The following is a 21,042-nucleotide window of genomic DNA, read 5'->3' as shown; positions in this document are numbered from 1 at the left end:
AACCCCAATAATGGTAGCAACAGGTTTCTAAATTTATTTTCATTTATTTATTCACGAGAGACACAGAGAGACAAAGGCAGAGGGAGAAGCAGGCTTTCTGCGGGAAGCCCAATGTGGGACTCGATCCTGGGACCCCGGGTTCACGCCCTGAGCCACCCAGGTGCCCCTCAACAGGTTTCTAATGAAGAAGAACTAATTGTGTTATTTAGCGTACCCATCGTGGTGGCATGATTTCATACTGTGCTTGGTTGTGGTCCTTAAGCATGGGTATAGCGTTACCCTGTGGTACTCTAAGACCTGGTAGCATGGGTGGACCCTCTGTCTCTCTTCAGAGTGGGGGAGAAGCCACAGCATGGGGAGGAATACTGCAAATTTGAGAAGAAATGACATCAGAGGTCTCTCATAGTCCAGAGAATATTGCATTCATGTATAATTCTCTCTAGTTCTAAACTCCTTTAAGTCAAAAGGTTCTACTTGTTGAAAATGAGTCCTATACCATGAAGTCTTGTTATTCTCTTGCTCAGAAACTTTCAGGGCTAGGAAAAGTTCAGCTTGCAGAATTAAGGACAGATTTTTTTTGCTCTGTCCTTTATGGTCTGTCACAAAATGACATCAACTACCTTTACAGGCTCATCTTCCCAAGTATCTCAGATACAGAGATGCTGACCTGACTGGGAATACTTCCCCAGAGGTCAGATTCATAGATCAATAGTGAATGGAATCTCCTGGTTGGAAGACACAAGAGGCCCCTACTCAACCCATCACTAATCATTTGTTGAACTCCTAGCGGTTTATCAGACATGCCCCAGACTCAGGTGACTCAGACTGAAATCCCTTCCTCATCACTTCCCCAGGTGAAACCCTTTCAGGCAGGATTCCAAGTTGGAATCCTCCCTTTTTTGCAGAGCTCCAGGCCAGGCACCCCCGCCCCCCAAGCCATTCCTGTCAGTGTGTCTGGGCATTTACTGTATTCTCTTTGGTGTAGTTGTTTTCCCATCAGTAAGCAATCTCTGAATGCCTGATATATGCCAGACACTATGCTAAACATTGGTGCATCCCACCTGCAGGTCTGCAAACTGACACTTTTCTGCTCGTTTGCCTGAAGATTCAAACATGATGCTTCACCAGCACTAAATGAACGTTTGTTAAGCGCAACTGTGTTTATGTCGAAAAAACATAAAATTCTGCTTTTCTCAATTCCCATGACTAAATATTGTTTAGATAGCAGCTGCTGGGATGCCCTGGTGGCTCAGTGGTTGAGCGTTTGCCTTCGGTTCAGGGTGTGGTCCCAGAGTCCCAGAATCTCAGGATGGAGTCCTGCATTGGGCTCCCAGTGGGGAACCTGCTTCTCCCCCTGTCTGTGTTTCTACCTCTCTCTCATGAATAAAATAAATGAAAGAAAGAAGGAAGGAAGGAGAGAAAGAAAAAGAAAGGAAAGAAAGAAAAGCAAGCTTTCAGTTGCATTGCCAGGAACGTGATAGAGGAGTTTAGTGAGGGGTAGATTGTGTTGGAGATATGTTCAATTCATAATGGAAGGCTCTGATGGCTTTAATTGGCATTCTGAATTTTGTTCTATTTATAATTCTTTTTTTTTTTTTTTTTAAGATTTTATTTATTTGAGAGAGTAGAGCCGGGGTCAGGGGAGGAGCAGAGGGAGAGGGAGAAGCAAACTCCTCCCCGCTGAGCAGGGAGCCAGATGCAGGGCCCATTATCAGGACCCTGAGATCATGACCCAAGCTGAAGGCAGATTTTTTTTTTTTTGAAGGCAGATTCTTAACTAAATGAGCCACCCAGGTGCCCCTTCTCTTTATAATTTTTTAAGAGAGTAACTATATGTTATATAACTCTTTATAAGACTTCTAGAAACTATATGTCTTCTTAAAAATTTCTAGTAAATATTTTTTAAGTAATCTCTACCCCCAGTGTGGGGCTTGAACTTATGGCCCCGAGATCAAGAGTTGCATGCTCTACCGACTGAGCCAGCGAGGTACCCCAAACCATTTATAAGTCTTTAAGAGAAACCACTGACTAATACTCAGTGGGCACTCAGATATTTTAAATGAAGAGAAACAAGTTTCTCTCGTGAGAAAATTTCATTACATAAAATAAAGTATTTTCACCCTCAATTTTAGGGATAATTGCAACAGAAAGCAGTCCTGTTGATGCTGATGATGCAAAAAAGCAACTAGAAACCAATGCTGAAGAGCCCGCAAGCGTCACACCTTTGGAAAATGCAATTCTTTTAATATATTCATTCATATTTTATTTAACTAAGACGGTAAGTTCAACATAGTTTTTTTAGATAGAATGCTGATTATGGTTTTTGAGTTGATCTTGAGCATGAGGTAAAGAACTTAAAATGTCTCTATAAAAATTTCTGCTGATCCTTTGATGTTAGCATCTGAAACAAACCATAAGGGTATAATTTGATGGGTTCTTAGCACAGTGCAGCCCTTGGAGAGGATCTCCGGTGTGTCAGTGCTGGGTATATACACACGTGGCTCTTCCTGTTAGGGACCTTTCAGTCTAGCAGGTATATAAAGACTTTGACTGGAGTTGTGATATCGGCAGGAGTATGGTAGAATGATGTTTTGGATAAATTGATTCATCATGGTGGGAGGATGGGTAAAGAAGGTCAGAAGTTAGCTGAGACGTTTCGGCAGGAATTAAAGGACAAATGGGAGTTTGATGTGTAGGGTGTTGCTAAATAGAAGGGCTGGGGAGAGGGAGACAGAGGTGGCATGCAGTTAGACCAAAGAGATAAGATGGTTAGAGAGTTGGAAGCTATTACAAAAAAAAAAAAAAAAAAGGCCTTTTGGGGAAGCCGAGGAAGCCTTGGTGTTGAGCAGTCAGAGGAGGTGGTCTTTGGAGGAAGACAAGCCAACCATAAAGGAAGTTGTGTATCATGACAGGTAGTGTGGCACTGTTTTGGTTCGGGATCCTTGGAAGGTTTTAAGCAGGAAAAGGATGTGGTTAGATTTGTTTCTTAGAAAGAATCACATGACAGAGTATCTATTCAGATTTCTCTTAAGGGAGTTAGGATCCAAATGAGACATTAATCTGGAAGCTTTTTAGGACTTAGCTCCCCCTTGTGGTATTTGTTGAAATTGGACATTTTTCTTGGTAAATTGTGGGAATGAGCAAGCTTTCACAAGTTGGGAGGCCAGGTTGTCCTTGGACCTGTAGAGGAAGTATCCTCCCCCGCAAAAATATTTTTCCACTAGGTTCTGTGACTTCAAGACTTGTGTGTGAAAGAGGGTTTTTTTTGTTTGTTGTTTTTCTGTTCTGTAAAACTGCGTGAATTTTGAGCCAGGATGATCTGGTTTCAAATCTTGGATTCATCATTTAGAAGCTTGGGCAAATTACTTAACTTTGTGTAGCTGTCATACATCTTCCAAATGCAGATAATGCCTATCCAGTTGTTGCAAAAATTAAATGAGTTGGTAATAAAGTGTCTAGTACAAGGCCTGGCATTTTGTAGGATCCACCCTGTGAGTACTTCTCACTTGGATGGTCAGAGAGCAGTATAAAGACACTGGGGAATTCAGGAGAAAGGCCGCCAGGATGGAAAAGATTTTTCAGTTTTCCCCATGGTTGTGGTTTACAGCCACACAGGTAAAGGTATATATGACCTGTGGAGTTAGAATAATGACATCTTCAGTGATTAAGGTAGTCTCAGAATTCAGATTTGATTATCAGAATGAGTCCTTGCCACTTCAGAAATTTAACAGGCTCCAGATGTGGGAGGAATCCTTTATTCTTTTTTTTTTTTTTTTTTTTTTTTTTTTTGCGGATTTGTACTGAGCTCTGTTCTAGGCCTGGGTTGTGGGACACAGGTGTGGTAGACGACAGGGTCTCTGCGTGGGAGATGGTGGGAGAAGACACAGACGGGATGGGGAGGGAAAAGTGTTATAGGGATCCCTGGGTGGCGCAGCGGTTTAGCGCCTGCCTTTGGCCCAGGGCACGATCCTGGAGACCCGGGATCAAATCCCACATCGGGCTCCCGGTGCATGGAGCCTGCTTCTTCCTCTGCCTGTGTCTCTGCCTCTCTCTCTCTCTGTGTGACTATCATACATAAATAAATAAAAATTAAAAAAAAAGTGTTATAAAGCAACACTGACTTGAAAGGTGATGTTAAAGCATTTTGATGGCCCAGTATGTACAGCGTATTGTGTTAGCAATAAAAGATTCTAAGAGGTACAAAGCATGATTCTGATTTTGGAAAGGTTTAAGAAAAGGGCATATCAAATATATATGAAAATTAGAGAAAATGGGAAATATCTGAAATAGTTTTTGTGAAGTATTAAATAGTAATTATTTGGTAGGGCTGGGTAGGAATGGGGTGCTGACTTGTTCGGGGAAAACTGAACCACACATCAGTTTCATGAATCCACGGCTAATGGAATCTTAGAGCAAGAGGGAACCTTTGAGGGCAGCTTGTCCAGCTTCGCAAATTGCAATAATTTCCTCTCCTGCAACCTAGCAGGTAGTTATAGGATCTGGGTAGCAGCAGGTCCTAGTGTGAGCATCCTAACTTTACAAAGCCACACGATGCTTTCTTGGTGAGTTCATTCTCTTAATTGACTCCAGATTTTCCTTCACATGACTCCTTCTCCTAGAATTGAATTGTTTTTCTACATAGTAACCTTTTAAATATTTGAAGTTATACTTTAAATTTTTAAGTGTTTTATCATGGAAAATTTCAAACATCCAAAAAGCAGAGATAATTGTAAAATGAACCCGTGGGTCTATTACTGGGTTTAACAGTGATTCTTTAATATCACCCGATATTGGGCACATTCGAAATCCCCTCCCCTGCTTTTTAAAAATTGTTCTTGTTCAAATCAGGATCTTGTTGAGGTCCAGACGTTGTAGTAGGTTGCTATGTCTTAAATCAACTTAAATCAACTTTATTTTTATTTTTTAATTAAAAAATATTTTACTTATTCATGAAAGAGACAGAGAGAGAGGCAGAGACACAGGCAGAGGGAGAAGCAGGCTCCCTGCGGGAAGCCGGATATGGGACTTGATCCCGACCCTGGGATCAGGCCCTGAGCTGAAGGCAGATGCTCAACCACTGAGCCACCCAGGTGACCCTCTTAAATTAACTTTAATCAGATATAAATTATGTACAACAAAGGGTACCCATTTTAAGAATACAGCTCAGTGAGTTTTAACAAATGTATTCACTCATGTAAAAACAATCATAACCAAGACATGGCACATTTCCTTCATTCAAACAAGTTCCTCATGTACCTCTCCCGTGTATCTCCCTCACCACCTCCTCCTGGCAACACTTCTTTTCACTGTAGATTAGGTTTTCCTGTTGTAGAATTATAATTATAAAATGGACTCATACCTAGGAGTGAAACTGCCCAGCCGTGTATGGTCAGTTTATCTTAAAAGAAGCTACCAAACAGTTCTCAAAAGTGTCCCAGTTTATACTTCCACTAGCAATGAGACTTACAGTTGGTCGCATACTTGCTAACAGTTGGTATTATCAGTCATTAATTGAGGCCATTCTAGTAAGCACGTCTTTGTGGTTTTAATTGTATTTCTTATTGATTTATGATGAGCAGCTTTTCATGTGGCCATATGTTTTGTGTTTTATTTGTAAAATAGCTTTTGAAATCTTTTGCCCTTGTAAAATTTATGTATTTATTTTCTTTTGTTCTTTTTTAAAAAGTTTAAGTAATCTCTACACCCAACTTGGGGCTTGAACTCACAACCCCAAAATCAAGAGTTGTGTACTCTTCTGACTGAGCCAGCTGGGCACCCCTCTTTTGCTTCCCCCTTTTCAAGTCTTATTTATTTGAGAGAGGGAGCAAGCACAAGGTGGGGAGGTGCAGAGGGAGAAGGAAAAGCAGACTCGAGCCTGATGGAGGGCTCAGTCCCAGGACCCTGAGATCACAACCTGAGTGAAAGGCAGATGCTTAACTGACTGAGCCACCCAGGTGCCCCTTGCCCTTTCTTCAGTTGGATTATTTTAAATATTCTAAATATTAAGGTCTAAGAGTTCCTCATATATTTTGGAGATGACTCCTTTTTGTCAGATATATATTATGCATAGCTTTTTCCAGTCTTGGGCTGGCCTTTCAATTTCTTAACATTGCTTTTGAAGAGCAAATTTTTAATTTTGACGAACATCATTTTATTTTTACTTTTATGGTTAGGGCTTTTTTTTTTTTTTAAGATTTTATTTATTTATTCATAGAGACAGAGAGAGAGGCAGAGACACAGGCAGAGGGAGAAGCAGGCACCATACAGAAAGCCTGACGTGGGACTCGATCCAGGGTCTCCAGGATCACGCCCTGGGCTGCAGGAGCCGCTAAACCGCTGCGCCACGAGGGCTGCCCTGGTTAGGGCATTTTGTTTCCTGCTTAAGGAATCAGGCCATTCCAATGATGCAAATGTTTTCTTATAGAAGTTTTATATTTTGGTTAGGTCTCTGTTCCATGCTAAGTTAATTTTTGTGAATGGCATCATGTTTCATTTTTTCTCTTCTGGGATATCTAGTTGCTCCTGTAGCATTTCTTTTCCCTTGAGATTATCATAACACCTTGAGTTGAAATCAGCTGACCATATCGTGGGTCTCTCTGGACTCTCTTCTGTTCCCCTGACTTTTATTTCTATTCTATGATAATAACACACTTTTCTGGTTAGTATAGCTTTATAGTAGGCATTGGAATCAGGTAGTTCTTTGGTAAAATTGTTTTGGCTATTTCAGTTTCTTTGCATTTCCATATAAATTTTAGAACCAATAGCAATTTCTATTAAAAACTCGCTGATATTTTGTTACTATGTTGAATCTATAGATGAGTTTAGGAAGAATTGATATCAAAAAATATTAAGGCTTCTAATCCAAGAACTAAGTTCATCTCCACATTTAGATCTAAAAAAGATCTGTAAGTGACCTACAATATACACTGCTGAGAAACTTGCTTAGTTTCATGCATATTGTTTACATATGCCTGCGTATTTCATGCTTTTTGATGTTGTAAATGGTGTCTTACATCTCATTTAGTTTTGTGTTGATATATAGAAATACAGTTGGTTTTTGTATATTGACCTTGTATCTTAATACCTTATTAAATTTATTAGTTACAGGATTTTTTTTTGTAGATTTCATAGGAGTCTTTGTAGATAGATGATCATGTCATCTGTGAATTAATACACCTTTTTAAGAAGTCAGGTTAATTAAAACATTACTTTTGTGAAATTCACTGTATAATTTGATGAGTTTTCACATCGTTTCTTTTTTCTTTTTTTTTTTTAAATTTTTTAAATTTTTATTTATTTATGATAGTCACAGAGAGAGAGAGGCAGAGACACAGGCAGAGGGAGAAGCAGGCTCCATGCACCGGGAGCCCGATGTGGGATTCGATCCCGGGTCTCCAGGATCGCGCCCTGGGCCAAAGGCAGGCGCCAAACCGCTGCGCCACCCAGGGATCCCTCACATAGTTTCTTTAGGTTTTTTTGTATCCCTCTTCTCTTGCCTTTCCTTCTGGGACTCTACGCATATGTTGAGACCCCTTTTTATAGTTCCACAGGTCACTGAGGCCCTGTTCTTTTAGCTGTTTTTTGGTCTCTCATATCTTTGCTTCCATTTAGATATTCCCATTACGGTCTTCAGTGTCCTTTGGTCTTTAGTAGTATCTAATATGTGGTTAAGCCCATCAAGTGAATTTTTCATTTCTGATATTTTATTTTTCAGCTTTGAAAGTTGTATTTGATTCTATTTTATATCTTCCACCTTCTGTCAGTATGGTCATAGTTTTGTTTTGTCTCAATTCTTAATATACTTGAAAATAATTCTTTAAAGTTCTTTTAAGCAAATTAATTCTGTCCTCTCTGTTGGAACTTCTTGGTCTATTTTTATAGATTGATGATTGTTCTCTTCCTCCTGAGACCTCTTTTCCTGCTTTTTTTGTACATATCTGGTGATTTATTGTTGTTCTGGATCCTAGACACTGTGAGTGTTACGTTGTTGAGTGCCTAATTTTTAGTGGCTTCCTTTAAAAAGTGTTGGGAGTTTGCTTGATACTTTCTAATCTTCTTTTTAAGATTTGTTAAGGATGTGTATATAGTAGTCTTTATTCTAGAGCTAGTATAGCTTTGCTCCTAAGGTGTGATTCTTCTGTACTCTAGTGAATGCCTTGTGCCTTCAACAAGGTCAGGTCACTCTAACTGGCTGGAACACTATTTGCCTCCCAGGCCCATGTTAACTCTGAGAATCATTCAGCTTCCAACCTCTAGGCACTTGTTCTTTTCATCTATACTTTTTGCCATTCTCAAGTCTTATCTAATTAATCTTACCCTATACAGATGCTGCTTTGGATTCATTAAAGATTGAAGGAAACCCCCTTGGAGATTTCTGAAACTCACTTTGTAGCTCCCATCTTTTAGATGTTTTTCCCTGTCTGTGTCAGGTACCTCTGCCTCCTCAGTGAGGTTAGTGGACTCCACATGGTTTCTCCCTCCTTGTACTGAGGCCTAGAAAGTGCCTCCCAGTAGAAAGCTGGTTGACCTCCAGGCCTCCTTGTTTGTTTCCCTTTTCTCAGGGGTCACAGTTGTGTGCTGCCTGTTGTTCTCTACCTGATTTTCTAGTTTTTTCAGGGTAAGTATATAATTTACTCTATAGGTTTATCCTTTTGTTTATTGTTGTTGGAATATATTCATTGAAGAAACAGGTTTGTTTGGCTTCCAGGGATTAGCATGGTCTGCATGTTGCTAACCACGTCCCCCACTATAACTGATCATGTTTCTCTGGCTCTTTATACTTACTGGGAATTAGTAGTCAGATTCAGGTTCAATATTGATTGGCAAGGATACCTAACAGGAGATGTGCACTTTCAGCAGAAGGCATCTAACATCAAGATGTTCATCTATTTTTTAAATTAATTAATTAATTTATTTATTGAAAGGGAGAGAGTCCATGCAAGCAGGAGGGGCAGTGAGAGGAGAGAATCTCAGGCAGACTCCACCACCCTGAGTTGCAGAAAACAGCAAAGGGCTCAATCTCACAACCCTGAACTGAAATCAAGAGTCAGATGCTTAACTGACTGAGTCACCCAGATGCCCTGTCCCTCTGTTTTTGATGTTACTAGTCATTGGTGACATTGACTAAATATGTTAATGTACTTATAAGCTGCAAAATGCTGATATGCTGACTATATTGTTCCTGCTTCATTTAAAGGCTGGGTTATTTCTACAAAAAGAAGCTTATAATTAAGAATTCTTTACACTGAGTTTTGGTGTGCATAGTTCAGGCAATATAAATATTTGATTCTTTAAGTAGTTTCCAGAATAATGAGTTGTCTTCCCAGCTTTATCAAAAGATGCCAAAGGGATTTTTTTTATGTGTTTCTTCTCTTTCTAACCATTATGACATCATTAATTTAAAAATATTTGGTGTGTTTTAATCAGCTATGTTTCTTATTTATATCAGTGCTCAATTTCTCCCATTTTTGACCAGGGAGCCACTTCAGCTTGGCTTCTGGGCCTTTGTGACACCACCCAGTGGTCATTGATACCTTCTTTGCTTTCTACTGTGGCAAACTGTTCTAAGCTCATCTTCTACATTTTTTGCCCAGATCATGAAAGAGTTATTTCCCTAGGGAGGCCCTAATTCCTTTTAATGGGAAATGGTATTTAGAGACTATAATCTGGGTACTAAGATTGCTTATTGCTTTTGAGTTGGCCATCATTTCTAGGCCTTTTCAGAGGAAAAAGCTAGGAAAATATTCAAACAATTTAAAAAACATCAATATCAAACTGCTCTCCACAGTTCTTATTGAAATGTTTCCAGGATGCTTTGTAGTTATTTTTGTTTTTAAGCTATATCCCAATAGTACATGCTTAAAAGAGTTCCTTTCTGTTGTCCTGCCATCGGTTTCATTTTTGCTTTCACTTTTTAGGGATTACTTTTAAATATTTTGTTTCGTTGTTTTATAAGTAGCTAACATATTTACAAGTTACAATGCCAATTTATAAAGCAAGATCTTTTCAGAGATCTTGGTCTAGGTTTTGTTCCAGTTCCATCAAACCTGTTACCCTCTTCTATGGGTAATTTAAAAAATTCATTTCATTATCTAATTAAAAATAAGCAAATGATTTCTGCATTCTGCCAAGATTCTGGCTTTATTTACCATACTTATTGAAAGAACTGAAAAGAAAAAAAAAAGCCAACCCAGACAAAAGAAACAGTTTTCAAGACACTAGACATTAGGTAACAAAGGACAGTAATTCCTGAAAGATAGGGAACAAGTGCTATGAGCCCTGCAGTTATTCCTGCTTATTGCACTGAAAGACTTCCTTGGTTGTAGCATAGAAGTGAGGAACCGTGAATTGAGGAGATGGAGCTGAGAGTCCAGGGAAAGCAAGGCAGCTAGAGTTCCCGGACTAAGTACCAAGAGAAGAGCTCTACACAGAGAGTGAGCTTTGGAGTCTGTGAACAGTCCCCTTTGAGAATTCATCAGCGTATGTATTTGACAAAATTACTGAAAGTCAGAGAAACCATCCAACTGATTAGAGGGAGCAGTTCCTGACACAAGGTCAGGAACAGTACCTTATAATTCTAGGAGAACTGGATAAAGTACTCAGAAAGGTCTTGCCTAACAAGCCTTAAAAGCAAGATGCAAAAATAATAAAAATATTTCCTAGTAATTTACCTGAACAAACAGAACAATGCCAAGGCATATATTAGTCAAGGTTCTCTAGAGAAACAAAACAAATACGGGACCCCCCCACCCCCCAACACAGATAATAGCTAGAAGAAGTTTATTATAAGGAATTGTGCATATGTGCACATATGCACAATTGGAGGCTGAGAAATTCCATAGTCTGCTGTCTGCAACCTGGAGACCCAGGAAAATCATTGGTGTAATTCAGGCTGAGACCAGAGGGGAGCTGATGATGGTCTGAAGGCCTGAGAACCAGAAATACCAAGTGTGGAAGAAGAATGAAGTCCCAGCTCAAGGAATCAGGCAGGAAGGGGTGAATTCCTTTTGCAGTTTGCTCTGTTCAGGCCCTCAATGGATTGGATGTTGCCTTCTCATATCCAGAAGGGCAATCTACTTTATAGAGGCTATTGTTTGAAATGCTAATCTCACCTGGAAACACCCTCACAGACATACCCAAAGATAAGGTTTAATTTGGGTACTCCATTAACTAGTCAAGTTGACACATAAAATTAACCATCATATTTGTTCATAATGTATGACATGCAGTCAAAGGTTATCAGGCATGCAAAGAGGCACAAAAATATAAACATGATGAGAAAAATCAACCTATCAAAACCAGTCAAGAACTACCAGAGATGTTAGAATTAGGCAAAGGTATTAACATAGTTATATTACTATATTTTGGATGTTAAAAAGTTAAGTGGAGACGTGAAAGATATTTCCAAAAAAAGACCCAAATCAAACTTCTAGATATGAAAACTATAGAGCCAGAAATAAATAAATATACTGAGTGGGAATAATGCTGGACTAGACATTCTAGATGAAAAGATTAGTGAACTTGAAGACATGGCAATAGAAGCTATCCAAAATAAAATACATAGGGAAAAAAAGACTCAAGAAAAATGATCACATCACCTGTGAGCTGTGGGATACTTTCAAGCAGCCTAATAAATATAACTGGAATCACTGGAGGACAGAAGAGGTGTTCAGACAAATATTTAAAGACGTTATGGTTGAAAATTTCTAAAATTGATGAAAACTGTAGATCACATATTCAAGGTCAATGAAACCCAAACATATGAAGCATGAAGAAAACTACACCCAGGTATATCATAATCAAATTGCTCAAAATACATGTTAAAGAGCAATCTTGAAAGCAGAGAAAAAAAAGACATTTTATTTAGGGGTTAAGATAGGTTGATGTCAAGATTTCTTGTCAGAAGGCATGGAGACAGAGAGAGAGAGGCAGAGATACAGTCAGGGAGAAGCAGGCTCCATGCAGGGAGCCCAATGTGGGACTTGATCCCGGGTCTCCAGGATCACACCCTGGGCTAAAGGCAGGTGCTAAACCGCTGAGCCACCCGGGCTGCCCAGAATAATATCTTTAAATGTATTTGAAGAACAATATTGTTGACCCACAATATCATGCCCAGCAAAATAATTTAATAAACAAAAGATTAAATGAAGATTTTTTTCCCCATTGTATAAGAGCTGGAATGAATTCATCAGCATATCTGTGCCATAAGAAATGTTAAAGGAAGCCTTTTAGGCATTAGAAAAGTGACAGATGGGAATAGTTGAGCTACAGAAAGTAGTGAAGGATGCCAGAAGTGATAACCATATAAGTAAATATATAAAACCATTATCTTATTTAAATATCTTTAAATTTTAACTTTCTATAGCATGGGGTTTCAAAAATAGATAAAAGTAAAATATATGACAACAAACATATGAAGATCAGGAGATGGAGAAATGGTAATAACTTTTTTTTTTTAAGATTTTATTTATTTATTCCTGAGAGAGTGAGAGAGGGAGAGAGAGGGGCAGAGACAAGGCAGAGGGAGAAGCAGATCCCATGTACGGAGCTTGACGTGGGACTTGATCCCGGGACCCCAGGATCACACCCAGGCCGAAGGCAGGCACGAAACCACTGAGCCACCCAGGCATCCCGGTAATAACTCTTATAAACTTCTTCTTATACACATGGACTACTTAAGGTAGACTGTGATAAGTTATTAAAGATGTATGCTATAAACCCTAAACCAACCACTAAAACAACAAAATAAAGAGCTAATAAGCCAAAAGAGGAGATAAATCAGAATCATTAAGAAGACTCGGTTGATCAAAACAAAGGCAGAATAAAAGTAAAAAGGGAACAGAGAACAGATGGGATAAATAGAAAAAAAGATTGCCTAGGCTTAAACTTAACCGTATTAGTAATCACATTAAATAGAACTTGTCTAAATACCCCAACGAAAAAAACAGATTGTTGGATTGGGTAAAGAAGAAGCAAGACCCAAATAGATGCCTTCAAGAACCACACTTTAAATAAAAAGACATAAAAAGGTTAAAACTATAAAGATTGAAAAAATATATTACCAGGGATACAGAAAGTTATTTTCTAGGATAAAGTAGTCAGTCAAGCAAACTTAACGATCCTAAATATTGGTGCTTCTAATAATAATAGGCTTTGGAAATACATGAAACAAAAACTGATACAACTAAATGGAAAAAAAACAGGTAATAAGTATATAATTGGAGATTTCAATATTCTTCACTCAATAATTGATAGAAGAGATGGAATGTGAATAAGGTTCTAAAAGATATGAGCAACATTGTCAACCATCTTGACCTGATTGACATTTATAGAATACCCTAGAAGAGCAGAATATATGCATTTGAGTGCACTTGGAGCTTCTACCAAGATAAGTCACATACTGGGCCATAAATCAAATGTAAAAAAAAAAAAATCAAATAAAATCATAGAAAGTATGTTCTCTGGCTGGTAAAATTCAATTAGCAATCAGTAACAGAAAGATCTCCTGAATATTCCCATGTATTTGGAAACCAGCTGACATACTTCTGAATAACTTCTAGGTCAAAGACATAAAAAGGGGATCCCTGGGTAGCTCAGCAATTTAGCACCTGTCTTCGGCCCAGGGTGTGATCCTGGAGACCCGGGATCGAGCCCCACATTGGGCTCCCTGCATGGAGTCTGGTTCTCCCTTTGCCTGTGTCTCTGCCTCTCTCTCTCTCTCTCTCTCTCTGATGAATAAATAAAATCTTTTTAAAAAAAAGACATAATAAGAAAAATTGGTATTTTGAACTGAATGAAAATAAAAATAGCATATCAAGTTTGTACAGTAGCAATAAAGCACTACTTGGAAGTTTATAGCACTATCTATATTAGAAAAGAAGAAATGTCTCCGGTTAGTGACCTCAGTTTGTAAAATGAGACACTAGAAAAAAGAGCAGATTAATCCCCAAGAAGCAGGAGAAAAATAAGGAGCATGACTTACTGAAACAAAACAAAAGGAAATTCAATGAAAACGAAAGCTGGTTCTGTGAGATTAATAAAATTGACTAACCTCTAGCCAGAGTGATCAGGGAAATAAAAGAGAATATACAAATTACCAATGTCTGATCAGACAGGGACATCACTACAGATTCTACAGAAATGAAAGCAATAAACAGGATATTATGAAAAATTGATGTCAATTTTTTTAAAGATTTTATTATTCATGAGGGACAGAGAGAGAGAGAGCGAGAGAGGCAGAGACACAGAGGGAGAAGCAGGCCCCATGCAGGGAGCCCGACGCGGGACTTGATCCCGGGTCTCCAGGATCACGTCCTGGGCTGAAGGCAGTGCCAAACCGCTGAGCCACCCGGGCTACCCGATGTTACTTAATTTGACAGTCTGGATGGGATGAATAAATTCCATCTGAGACACAAATTGCAAAAGCCTACTCAAGAGACAGATAACAGTCTTGTGATTATTAAAGAAATTGAATTTATTTTATTTAGTTAAAGATTTATTTATTTATTTTTGATAGACACACACAGGCAGAGGGAGAAGCAGGCCCCATGCCGGGAGCCCGACATGGGACTCAATCCCGGGACTCCAGGACCACGCCCTGGGCCAAAGGCAGGTGCCAAACTGCTGAGCCACCCAGGGATCCCCAAGAAATTGAATTTATTGTTAAAAACCTTTCTACAAAGAAAACTCCAGGCCCAGATGATTTCATTGGTGAATTCAATTAAACTTGTTAGGAAGAATTAATAATTCTATACAAACTCTTCTACAGAATTGAAGATAAGAAAATACTTCCCAATTCAAAGATATAACAAGAAAAGAAAACCACGGACATTTTAGCAAATCAAGCCTAACAATATATAAAACGGGTAATAAATACATAATGACCAAGTATGGTTTATCCCAAGAATACAAGGTTCATTTAACATTAGAAAGTCAGTCAATGTAAGTCCCATATTAACAAGTTTTTTTTTTTTTTTAAATTTTTATTTATTTATGATAGTCACATTGAATGAGAGAGAGAGAGGCAGAGACACAGGCAGAGGGAGAAGCAGGCTCCATGCCACCCAGGGATCCCCCATATTAACAAGTTTTAAAAATAAAATCCACATCTTCAGCTCAATAGAAGGAAAAGTCATTTGGAAAAAATGCATTGTCGATTACCGATATTAAAAGAAGTGATAGCAAACTAGGAATAGAAGGGGCTTAAAGTAGCCTCTATGACAAACTTACCAACATTGTACTTAGTGGTGAATAATTGAATGTTTACCTCTTAATACCAGAAACAAAAACAGGGATGTCCTCTCTCATCCCATCTATAAACATTATAGTGGGGCACTATAAAGTAAGTATAAGTAAGTATAAGTAAGAAATGGCCAGTGCACTGAGTCAAGAGAAAGAAAAAGCATACAGATTGGGAAGGAAGGAGTAAAACTGTCTTTATCTGCAGACACTCAATATTTCTGAATAAAATCAGGTGGAATCTGGGGATCCCTGGGTGGCGCAGCGGTTTGGCGCCTGCCTTTGGCCCAGGGCGCGATCCTGGAGACCTGGGATCGAATCCCACGTTGGGCTCCCGGTGCATGGAGCCTGCTTCTCCCTCTGCCTGTGTCTCTGCGCCTCTCTCTCTGTGTGTGTGACTATCATAAGTGAATAAAAAATTAAAAAAAAATGGTGTAAAAAATCAGGTGGAATCTACAATAAAGCTACAGTTTAGTATGGTTTCCAGATAAAGATTAACACCTAAAAGCAACTGTAGGGATGCCTGGGTGGCTTAGTGGTTGGGCATCTACCTTCGACCCAGGGCGTGATCCCGTGGTCCCTGAATTGAGTTCCACATTGGACTCCCTGCATGGAGCCTGCTTCTCCCTCTGCCTGTGTCTCTGCCTCTCTCTATGTCTCTCATGAATAAATAAATCTTAAAAAAAAAATAAAGGCAACTGTATATATACTAGCAATGAACAATTGGAAATTAAAATTAAAATCTGGGGGGATCCCTGGGTGGCTCAGCAGTTTGGTGCCTGCCTTTGGCCCAGGGCACGATCCAGGAGTCCCGGGATCGAGTCCTGCGTCGGGCTCCTGGCGTGGAGCCTACTTCTCCCTCTGCCTGTGTCCCTGCCTCTCTCTCTCTCTCTATCATGAATAAATAAATAAAACCTTTAAAAAAATAAAATTAAATTAAAATCCGTGTGCGATAGCATCAAAAAAATACAAACTACTTAAGGATAAATCTGGCAAAACTGTGAGACTTATAATTGATAAGTATAAAACACTGCTGAAAGAAATCAAAGACCTAAATACATGGAGAGATGCCTTGTTCAAGAGTCAGAAGACTAGGGACGCCTGGGTGGCTCAGCGGTTGAGCCTCTGCCCTTGGCTCAGGGCATGATCCTGGGGTCTTAGGATCGAGTCCTGCATCAGGCTCTTTGCGTGGAGCCTGCTTCTCCCTCTTCCTATGTCTCTGCCTCATGCTCTCTCTGTGTCTCTCATGAATAAATAAATATTAAAAAAAATTGTCACTATGACAAACAGTATGTAAAGTATTAAGCTCCCGTTTTGCTCCCCAGAGTCAACATAATCCCAATCAAAATCTCAGGAATTTTTGGTAGAAAATGAGAAGCTGATTGTACAATTCATATAGAAAATTCCAGGGACCTTGAACACACAAATGTAACCTGATTTCAAGACTTAGGATAAAGCTATGGTAATTAGGAGGGCGTGGTGTCAGTGTAGGCAGTGGACAAAAAGATCACTGGAACAGAACAGACAATCCAGAAATAGATCCATCCATACCTGGAAGTGGACTTCTGACAAAGGTAGAAACAGAGTGGAGAAAGAGAAGTGTGTTAAACCAACAGGACTGGAACTATTGGAAATATCCCTGTGCAAGAAATTGATCCATACCTTAATCGTACACATAAATTAACTCAAAATGCTTCACTGAACTGAATGTAAAGCCTAAAACTATAAGACTTACAGGAAAAAAAAAGTTAAGCAAATATTTCTTAGATTTCACACCAAAAGCAGGATTCACTCAGGAAAATTGGATAATTTGGATTTCATCAAAATAAAACTTCAGCTTTTCAAAATACACTGTTAAAGTGAATGAAAAGACAAGCCACAGATTAGAGAATCACTGGAAAGCATATGTGAACAAAAACTTATATCCAGAATATATAAAGAACTCTCCAAGGTCACTAATAAGAAGTAACCCAGTAAAGTAACACTTCACCAAGTAAGATGTGTGCATAGGAAATAAGCACATGAAAAAATGTTCAACATCATTACTTTTCTGGGAAAAGCATATTTATACCACCACCAGTTATCATACATACTTCTTAGAATGACTAAAGCTAAAAGGAATGATTTAAATTAAAATACCAAATGTTAGAGATGTGGAGAAGCTGGAAATACATACTGTTGATGGGGTGTTGATGGTACACCACCTTGGAAAACCACTTGTCAGTTTGTTAAAAAGGTAATTGTCAAATGATCCAACCATCCCTCTGCTAAGCATGTACTCTTGAGAAAATAAATCCTGCATCTACATCCATCTACTTGCATATCAATATTCATAGCCTCTTTATAAAAGCTAAAAACTGGGAAAAAAAACCCCAAAACACCTCAAATGCCCAACAGCTGAATAAATAAGCAAATTGTGCTAGATCCAAATACTGACGGGCTGCTCAGCAACAAGAAGGAATAACCTATCGACGTATGTAGCAACATGGGTAAATCTCAAGTTATGCTGAGTGAGATGAGCCAGAGAAGTAGAATATGTGGTGTATCACGTATTCCATATATAAAACTAGGAAATGCAAACTGCTATTAGGATAGCAGTTCTCCTTGGGGTGGGGACAGGCCTGGTCAGCGAGTGGTGGGAGGTGGGATTCCCAAGGGGATGAGGAGACTTGTGGAGGTGAAGGATACGTTGTTTGAATGTGATGACATTCTCACAGGTGTATTCGTAGGTCAAAACTTAAACCAGATTGTGCACTTTGAATATGTGGTTTACTGCATGTGAATTTTATCCTAGAACCATAAAAAATATATTTGTCTCTTGCTACTTTCTTTTGTAGAAGTAGTAGTCCACACTTTTCTCTCCCCTTTTTAAAAAAAAAAATTCTGGAAGCCATACCCTAGCAGTATATATATATTTTTTCTGTTTTCACAGTATACCTTAGTGTATTCAGCAGCTCTTCTTTTGATGGATGTTTGGGTGGTTTGCCATCTTTTGTGATTATAATACTGGAATAACAGTTTCGTTCATGTATCTTTTCAACATTTGTTGTGTCCACAGTATCTTTGAGATCTTTAGAAGTGGGATTGTTGCCTCAGAAGGTAAATACAGGAGTAATTTGGGGAGATGTTGTGAAGTTACCATTCATAGAGGTTTGTCATTTTGTATGAGATACATAATGATGAACAGAGTATGAGAATACTTGTTTCCCCTACTTCCTCTCACCAACAGAGTATGGTGTCAGACGTTTAGATCTTGCCAGTGTAAGTGAGAAATGGTATCTCAGCTTAGGTTTAGTTTGTATTTCTTTTATTATGAGTGAGGCAGAGCATGTTTCCATATGTTTGTGAGCTGTTCCTATATCTTTTCCTGAGAGCTGTTGATTCTTTATTTTTTTCACCCCATTTTTCTATCGGTTTCTATCGGCTGGCTGTTTTCTTCCCTGTTTACTTGCACAGTTCTTTATATTTTAGGGATATTATCCCTTTGTCTCTAACGTTACACATGTTTTTTTTCTCTAGTTGTCACTGTCAAACTTTTTGACATTTTGCTTTTTTTTTTTTTTTTTCTGTGTGCAGGGGCTAGACATTTTTTAAGCAGTTGTTTGCAAATCTCTTCTCTTGGATTTTGAGACCTAGGAAGGTTTTGCTCACTCGTAATACATCGAGAAATTGACGCATGTCTCTCCTAGTACTTGTGTTCATTTTTTTTTACGTTCAGGTTTCTGATTCATTTGCAATTTATCCTTATGAAAAAAAAGTGTTAACTAAAATGTTAGTAATAACTAACATTCAGTCAGTTGTGACTACTAACATGTAGTAACTAAATTTTTTTTTGTAACTAAATGTTAGTTATGACATTGTAACTAAATGTTAGTTACTTATAACTACTAACATATGTTAGTTATAACTAACAGTAAATGTTAACTAACTAAAACGTTAATTATTACTAACATCACTTAATGGAAAAGTGTCTTTTTCCCCAACTGACTTGTATCCTATCCCAAGTTGTCAATGCAGTTGGGTCTGTTCTTTGGATTCTCAGTTCTGTTCCCTAATGTATATTCTTGGGTCAGCACACCATATGGTTTTCATTGCAGAGCCTCCTTGCCACACCTCCCCTCCCAGCCCCTCCCATTGCTTTTTTTTTCTTTTTTTTTTTTTTTTTTTTTGAGAATTTTCCAGATCTTGTGTGTTCTTCTGAACTGACTTTAAACACCGGAACACATACCTTTTAAAGATTTGCAAACATCAAGTTTTCCTCCACGTTAAACGTCCCCCGTTTCTTCCACTTTTAGAACGTGTCTATGCACAGGCCTGGTCCTGGTTCCACGTGTCACGTGACTGTAAAATACGGGGCCCTGGGGTTTGGTGTGGTGGGGACAAGGCTCCTTCCAAGAAGCCTTAATTTCTGGGGCGCCGGCCGGTGAGACAGCGTGAGCCAGTGGAGTGGAGAGGGAAGAAGGTGGGGGGTGGATGGGGCGTAGGGGGGATGGGGTGGGGGGGGTGTGGTGGGGATAGTGGGGTGCGGATGGTGGGGGTGGGGGTGGGGGTGGAGGGGTGTGGTGGGGGCAGAGGTACCGGGGAAGGCCGGCCTCGCCCTGGGCACCGCGGCCAGCCCGGGGGACGGGGTGGGGTGGACCTGGTTAGGGCGGGCGAGGCTGCCCTCCGCGTGGGCTGCAGGACCGGCGGCTGTGGGGTCCCCGCTCGCAGGGACCCAGGGCCGGCCCGGCGGGGCGGGGGGTTCTCCCCAGCCCCACCCGTCTTCCCCTTCCTCGTCGCACCCCGGGGCCCTTTCCGTGGCGCGGCGTCCCCCAGCTCCCGCGGCAGGTAAGCCTCGGTCCGCGCGCCGCCCGGGGTTTCTCCCGCGCAGGTCCCCGCGCTCTTCCCCGCCTGGCTCGCCCGCCGCCGTCCGCCGCCCTGGCCCCGCCCCCGCCCCCGCCGGCCCCGCCCCCCGCGGCCCCGCCCCCGCACGCACGCGTACGTCCTCCGACGGGCGGCGTCTGATGACGTCTTTTGCAGGAGGCGTAGGGCGGAAAGGGCCCGCGGCGGGGGAAGGCGAAGTTCACTCCCAGCGTCCGCCTCCTCGGCCGGCTCCTTCCCGGAGGAGGAAACGGTGAAAAGGGGGGGGGGGGGCGGAGGGCTCCGGTGCTGTTCCACGGGGGAGCGTCGCCTCCGCGCAGCGGCCCCCACCACAATGGACTCCGTTCCCGCCACTGTGCCTTCTGTCACCGCCTCCCCGGGGGACTCGGAGCTCCTGGGACCCCTGTCGGTGCTCTACGCGGCCCTCATAGCCAAGCTGCTGGAGGTGACGGCCCCCATTCCCGGGGAGGGGCCCCAGCCCTGGCGGGCGAGGGTGGGCGCGGTGGCGCCTGGCGGGGCGCGGGAGCCCGGGAGTCGGGCAGGCCCGGGGCGGCAGGACGTTGCGGTGCTGTCGAGGGAGGCGGGAGGGGGGAGGGGATTGTAGGAAGGCTTCGGCGCTGGTCCCTTCGCCGTTGGTTGCTCAGGGTGTACCAGGCACCGTGTTATTTTCTGGTGCGCAGTCAGGATCTCTTCGGGTCCCTTTCCAGGGAGCCTCGGCGCTGGTGTGAGTGTCAGAGTGTGTGTGTGTGTGTCGGGGGGGGCGGTATGGTAGTCCCTTGTGTGCTCGTGGAGGGCGGCGAAACTGTACAATCAGGCAGGTGTTCAGGGCGACCCCAGTCGAGGAAGCATTTAAAGTAAAAGCCTTGTGTTAGGTGGAAGGCGGTCACATTCAGAGCAGTCTGGCCCAGTTCTCGGGAGCTGTGTCTGAGCTTATTACTCAGCATT

General features: G+C 40.9%; 1 protein-coding gene across 10 annotated transcripts in view; it reads left to right on the top strand.

Annotated features, from left to right (window-relative positions):
- MIA3 (MIA SH3 domain ER export factor 3) overlaps positions 1-21,042 on the top strand; it is a 78,669-nt gene that overhangs the window by 37,546 nt on the left and 20,081 nt on the right. For 8 of the 10 annotated variants that reach the window (XM_055334001.1, XM_055333995.1, XM_055333998.1 and 5 more), the window contains exon 6: positions 2,133-2,278. In XM_055334001.1, coding sequence (XP_055189976.1) covers positions 2,133-2,278 — 146 coding nt within the window. Of the gene's footprint in view, positions 1-2,132; positions 2,279-20,339; positions 20,543-21,042 lie in introns of those variants that run through there. The other 2 variants (XM_055334003.1, XM_055334004.1) reach the window with 2 other exon arrangements.

This window comes from Nyctereutes procyonoides, unplaced genomic scaffold (genome assembly GCF_905146905.1).
Source record: "Nyctereutes procyonoides isolate TBG_1078 unplaced genomic scaffold, NYPRO_anot_genome, whole genome shotgun sequence".
NCBI lineage: Eukaryota > Metazoa > Chordata > Mammalia > Carnivora > Canidae > Nyctereutes > Nyctereutes procyonoides.
This window is presented reverse-complemented; position numbering and strand designations above follow the sequence as displayed.